The sequence below is a fragment of the Gasterosteus aculeatus genome, chromosome 3 (assembly GCF_964276395.1).
Source record: "Gasterosteus aculeatus chromosome 3, fGasAcu3.hap1.1, whole genome shotgun sequence".
NCBI classification, from domain to species: Eukaryota; Metazoa; Chordata; class Actinopteri; order Perciformes; family Gasterosteidae; genus Gasterosteus; species Gasterosteus aculeatus.
Window position 1 is genome coordinate 469,803 of NC_135690.1, and position 6,914 is coordinate 476,716.

At 56.3% G+C, this 6,914-nt stretch overlaps 1 protein-coding gene across 1 annotated transcript; it reads left to right on the plus strand.

The window, feature by feature from the left end:
• Nucleotides 1–3,406: 3,406 nt before the first annotated feature.
• Nucleotides 3,407–6,914, plus strand: LOC120816080 (protocadherin-8-like; the record flags this gene model as incomplete). The annotated part of the gene is given in 3 exon segments (XM_040171395.2): nt 3,407–6,144; nt 6,262–6,487; nt 6,607–6,914. Coding segments are annotated over 3 exon segments (2,979 nt in total), but the record flags the coding sequence as incomplete, so codon positions are not given.

Sequence of the window (6,914 nt, forward strand, 5' to 3'; positions counted from 1 at the left end):
CAGGGCCTCTAACCTTTATATCTTTATTTAAACCTTCATGTAAATCTTTATATCTCTGTGTGCCTCTTTAACGTGGAGCGATTCGTCAGTCAGTGAAGTGCTCGGAGACCTCGGTGTAAGTTCCTCGAGTGGTGCCCTCTCCAGCTGACGGGCGCATTCACTCCTCATCATCTCCATCAATGGTGCCGACCACGAGGTCATTACACGAGCCCCGGAGGCCATAATTGGATAATTAGTTCGGGGAACCAATTAGGACTTCGTACTTGTGATGGCACGCGAGTTGAGCAAAGGTTGGTCGAGAGGGGGGAGGCGGGGGAGGGGGGTTGATTGCCGTGATCGATTATCTTACCCCCCCCTCCCTCCTCCTCAGCACACGCAGGAACACATACTCCTTTCTCACCCTCCCTCCCCCCCTCCCCACTTCCCCCTTCAGCAGCTTATTTGGTGGACAAAAGACACCAAATCTCCCATTTCCATCTGAATGAGTTAAGCCCCACTGAGAGGCAGGGACCGGCCCGCCGCTCCGGCCCCAAATACCCGACGACCACTGGAGCAAATGGGTATACAAAGCAGAAGAAAAGAACGAGACCAGAGAGGGGGCGAGGGGGGGGGGGGGGTCCTCTAAAGACATATTTATATACGTTAAAGAAAATGCAAATGTGTCCCGTGAGGAACAGAGATCTCTGAGACTCTCTAATGCCGCTGTTGTTGAACTCACGTGCAGACCGGCGAGATCGACACGGCGCTCACGTGAAAGGGGTGTGTGTGTGTGTGTGTGTGTGTGTGTGTGTGTGTGTGTGTGCGTGTGCGTGCGTGCGTGTGCGTCCTTCACAAATGGCAGCTTTGCGCTGAGGATGAAAAATCCAATCCAACATTGTAAAGAGAGAGAAAGTTTTAACCCACGAGGCCAAACTCAACACTTAGTGTGTAGTTTGCTTTGACTGCTTTGTGTTTCTGTGTGTGAGACAGAATGCTGAGCGACCTGAACAAGAAACACCACGGCTGTCACACGGCGCCCGGGCAGCGCGTCACGTCCCAGCTGGGACCCAATGGGCTTTTCCTGCTGCTCTCTGGGAGCAGAATCCTGTCCATCAGTCCATCCGTTGACCTGTAGCTTCGTATTCAGCTCATGAAGTATTCACTAATGTTTAGAAGTCCTGAACAGGGTTCCTCAGGTGTGATGGTGTCCATCCACTACAGCTGCAAACGTCATTATTGTATTTTTGTTCACACATGGATGCCTGTACACTGTTGAAGTGGGGAGGGGGCTGCTGGAGGAATCCCCTGCAGTTATTCATATATTCTTTGAACTTAGAGAGAAAGTCAACATCCTCCCAACTTGTTTTAACTTAATTTAAACAATTACGTCTTATTGGCATTTTTAATGGACAATGGATGAACATATCAATTATTAAAAGACAGCGCTGCTGTATTCCACATGTGACAAAGCGTGTGGAACCTTGTTTTGGGGGGACAAAAGGATCATAATCTATAAAGCTTATCTAAACCCTTTTTTAAATATAAATGTTGGTTTTGCTGTGATGTCCTTAAATAATACCAGAATGGCGTCTCTTCATGGTGGGACAGGCCTGACTGTGTCCAACTGCAAGCTGCTCGACTAGATGTTGTCCAGTCAGGTGTCTCCTGTTTGACTTTCTGTGGCAGATGGGTTCTTTATAGAACATGCCAACCGACATTAGCTTCTGTACGGCAAGACGAGTGCTGCCCCTGAAAGGCTGTGCATGTGTGTGTGAGGGGGAGAGAGAGAGAGAGAAAGAGAGGGGCAAAGGGAGGGGTGAGGGAGGGAGATTGAACTTCAATTGTGAAGAATGAGAAGAGAAAATCTCTTAGAGCCGTGACGGGGCCCGGTCCTCTGTAAATGCATTTTAATAGGAGGGACCCTGATGTCTATGGCAATTCATCTCCAATCTCCCTGTAAGGAGAAGAATGGTGGTGCAGCGCCGGGCTGGAGCAGGGGGTGTGGGTGTGGGGATGGAGCAGGGGGTGTGGGTGTGGGGATGGAGCAGTGGGTGTGGGTGTGGGGATGGAGGAGTGGGGATGGAGCAGTGGGTGTGGGGATGGAGCAGTGGGGATGGAGCAGTGGGTGTGGGTGTGGGGATGGAGGAGTGGGGATGGAGCAGTGGGTGTGGGGATGGAGCAGTGGGGATGGAGCAGTGGGTGTGGGTGTGGGGATGGAGGAGTGGTACACAAAGGCTGCATTTGGCTTTGCCTCATTATGCTGCAGTTAGAAGGGCTGCACGGAGGCTGCGGGGGTTCGATTCCCCACAGACCAGCTCAGGGCAACAATACCGGCATGGAAGGCAGCGAAGGGAGACCCTGCCAAGCCATTATCCCGCCGCCGCTAACGAGGGCTTCATACGCCTTTGATATAATCTCACTATTGAATTCCTGATAAATCCCCTCCTGCGTTTTCAGCCAAATCCCATTTGTAACGGACTCGCCAAACACAGTGAGTGAGTGAGTGTGTGTGTGTGTGTGTGTGTGTGTGTGTGTGTGTGTGTGTCGTCGTCACCTGCGCCTCTCTGTTCTGGCAGGCGAGGCCGAGGGGAGATGCATGTTAAACCGGCCCGTTACACTGGCTTTGATACAAATCCCCTCTTACGCGCACGAGACGTCTCGTGAGCCAATCTGAGTTGAGACCCAATTGTAATACAATGTATGTTTAAGTGGATATAGTCCCTTTCTTTCCCCACATATTATCTGATAGTCAAACAATAACTGGATTACAACACACGAGGGGACAAATGATGGAAGTCGGAGCAAATTAATGGAATTTATTAATGAGGAAAAATGAGCCATAAAACGAGACTATTCCCACCAGTTACATTGTTAGAATGCAGCTCAGCCATTACTCCGCTTGTTAAGCTGCCTCAGCATCACGGGGCTGTCAGAAGGGCATCGTATGAAACCCTGTCTGTCTGGGTGGGTGGCTCGGGGAAGGTGGAAGTGAAATAAAGGCATATCACGTCATGTTATTCTATAGAGGTGAAGAGGTCACCGGGACAGCTCGGCCCCCGGTCGCTGCTGCTTTGGCTCCAGGGGGCCACACGGGGGGCATCTAACCGAAAAGTGTGAGAGCATAAATGTCTTTGCCCCTATATGAGCATCCTGAGCAGACACTATTTAAATGCTTTGTCCTCTAACTCAGGGACACTGCGCATCTCTGCCCCCCCCACACACACACACACAGTTGTCGATGCGCAGGCTCATTTAACAGCCCGAGGAACATGAACAAGCAACGGAAACCATTAAATCAAACCCCGCGTTTAGCCCACATATTGGGTGCCAAGTTTCTCCGCACAGTCCAGGAATCTCTAAACAGGGTTTAGAGGTCTTTGAGAAGTCCCCCTCCCCCCCCCCCCCCCCCCCCCCTCTCAAAGCCCGGATTGGTCACAGTGCGGCTCATTTGCATGCCTCGCAGTATAAACCCTCCCGCAGACACTGCAGCCCTCTTGCGCTGAGCGAGAATCACACCTTGGCAGAGAGGGAGGGAGAAGGAGCGCGTCCACAGTGCGCATTGACAACATATGGGATATTTATTGCTGGCTTCATACAAAAACGTTAACCGTCCTGGAGAATTGAGGCGAGCGGGAAAGTAGCAGCTGCTTTGTTCCAACTTCGAGGCTCTGCGCGGACAGTTTGCCGAATTCCAGATTCTTTTGGAGTGAATGTGCCAAGATGGGGAACGCAGGGCGGAACGGGCTGTTGGTGCTAGTGTGCGTCGTTTTGACGAGCCCGGTTCTGGTCATACAAGGGAAGACGGTGAAATACCAGACGTTTGAGGAAGACGCACCGGGGACGGTGATCGGAAACTTGGCCACGGACATGTCCTCCACGGGCTCCCGGACCAATTTCAGGATGATGAAACAGTTCAACTCCTCTTTCATCCGTTTGAGGGAGAGCGACGGGCAGCTGGCCACCGGAGAGAGGATAGACAGGGAGCGCATCTGCAAACACACCGCGCACTGCCTCATCGCGTTCGACGTGGTCAGCTTCTCCAAAGAGCAGTTCAAACTCATCCACGTCGAGGTGGAGGTCAAGGACATCAACGACAACTCCCCCGAATTCCCCCGGAAAGAGTCGAGCCTGGAGATCTCCGAGAACACGGTGGTGGGCACGCGGATCCCGCTGGACTTTGCCGTGGACGAGGACGTCGGAGCGAACTACATCCAAAGCTACCAGATCTCCGTCAACAGTCACTTTTCAATCGACGTGCTGAGCAGGGCCGACGGGGTTAAATATGCGGAGCTGGTGCTCATGAAGGAGCTGGACCGGGAGACGCAGGCTTCTTACGCGCTGGAGCTGGTCGCCATGGACGGTGGCAACCCGTCCCGCACGGGAACAACGCGCATCAACGTCAAGGTGAAAGACTACAACGACAACAGCCCGGTGTTCGACAGGAACAGCTTCTCCTTGGACCTGCCCGAGGACGCACCGGTGGGCTTCCTTTTGCTGGACCTGAACGCGGAGGACCCAGACGAGGGGCTGAACGGCGAGGTGGTGTACGGCTTCGGTCACCAGGCGCCGACGGAAATACGGCAACTCTTCAGAGTGGACAGGAAGACCGGGCGTCTCACCCTGGAGAGCCCAATTGACTTCGAAAGTAAGACCACCTACGAGTTTGACGTCCAGGCCACCGACCTGGGTCCGAACCCGACCCCGGCTATCTGTAAAATCGTGGTGCAGGTGCAGGACGTTAACGACAACGCACCGGAAATCTCCATCACCCCTATGACGTCAATCACGGCGGGGATAGCGTACATCACCGAGGCGGCGGCCAGAGAGAGCTTCGTGGCTCTGGTCAGCACCTCGGACAGAGACTCCGGCGCCAACGGGCAGGTGCACTGCACGCTGTACGGACACGACCACTTCAGGCTGCAGCAGGCGTACGAGGACAGCTTCATGATCGTGAGCACGAGCCCGCTGGACCGGGAGAAGATCCCGGAATATAACCTGACGGTGGTGGCGGAGGATCTGGGCTCCCCTCCCTTCAGGACCATCACTCAGTACACAATCCGACTGACGGACGAGAACGACAACCCTCCGGTGTTCAGCAAACCGGCGTACGAGGTGGCCGTGGCGGAGAACAACGCGCCTGGCGCGTACATCGCCACGGTGGTGGCGCGAGACGTGGACATGGGGTCAAACGGGAAGGTCAGCTACAAACTGGCAGACACATATTTCATGGGCTCCCCGATCTCCACCTTCGTGTCACTGGACCCCGCAAGCGGGTCGCTTTACGCGCTCCGCAGCTTCAACTACGAAGTGATGAAGCAGCTGGAGCTCCGCGTTACGGCCAGCGACAGCGGCTCCCCGTCGCTGCGCGGCAGCGCCGACGTCTACGTGAGGATAGCGGACCAGAACGACAACGCACCGGCGATCACTCAGCCGCCCCTCCACAACGGCTCCGCCGAGGTCCTCCTGCCCCGGGACGCACCGAGCGGCTACGTCATCACCCGGGTGGAGGCGCGGGACGCGGACGAGGGCGTGAACGCGGAGCTGTCCTACGGGCTGGCCACCGGAGAGCCCTCCGTGTTCTCGGTCAACAAGGCCACCGGGGAGATCTACCTCAACCAGGTGCTCAGCCACGAAGTGGACCAAACTCTGAGCGTGACCGTGACGGTGAGCGACAACGGGAGGCCCGCGCTCACCTCCACCGCCGCGCTCCACTTCCTCATCATCGCGGGCTCCCCGCCGAGCGACAGGACAGTGTACCAGTCGGGCGGCGGGGACGAGGTGCACGCGCAGTGGGACCTGTCCGTGGTGATCATCGTCGTCCTGGCGGGGAGCTGCACGCTCCTGCTGCTCGCCATCATCCTCATCGCCACGACCTGCAACCGTCGCAAGCGGGACAAGAGCGGAGAAGACAGCGACTCATACGGCGAGAAGGGCGCGCTGGAGCGCGGCAGGAACCACGTGGCGGACAACCCGCTCCTGCCTCTCCACGGCGGCGGGGTCGAAGCGGGCTTTGAGGGCCACGCCTACGGCAGCCAGCCCGGCGGCTTCGCGTCGGCGAACCCGCCGGGCAGCGACATGTGCTCGGCCTCGGAGGACGGCAGCGAGGTGCCCTGCGTGTACGACTCGGACACCAACAGCAAGCCCCCGAGAGGGAACAAACACGAGGTGAGACTTCTGGGAATTGTGGCTGGGGGGGGGGGGTGTACAAGTTGCCCATAACTGCGACGTGTTTGTCCAGCATGACGCTAACCTCTGTGTTCTCCCCCCTCTCTCCCCCTGCAGGGCTACTCCACTCTGCCCGGCTACGGGAACGCCAAAGAGGCTGTGAGGCCCATCACCATCTGGAAGGGGAACTCCTACACCACCATTTCCGCCAGGGACCCGGCCTTCAGCGGCAAAGACAGTGGCAAGGGAGACAGTGACTTCAACGACAGTGACAGTGACGTCAGTGGAGAAACTGGCCTGAAGAAGGATGGTGTTGTCGTTCCTCCCATGGGCGGCCAAAATGGTGAGGGCATAATTGCCATTGCAAGCAATGGCACAACCTCACCCGTCCTCCATAATGGTGTTATTACAGTGCTGTGGTTCTAAATCTCAACCCTATGTCCCTTCCCTGTCCCCCTTTAGCTCTGTGGGCTTGCACCAGCGAATGTAAGGTTCTTGGACACTCCGATCGCTGCTGGAGCCCCTCGGCAGTGAGAGCCCACGCAGCCCCCTCTCCTGCCCCCACTCTCTCCTCCTTCAGCGGCATGTCCAAGACGGCCTCCCTGCCCCGGGACCCCCACCGCCGGGACAACTACTACCAGGCCAACCTCCCCAAGACGGTGGGCCTGCAGAGCGTGTACGAGAAGGTGCTGCACAGAGAGTACGACTACGTTCTGGTCACCCCGCCCCGGCCCGCGAGGGTACAGGAGGCCGGCGATATAGCCATGGCT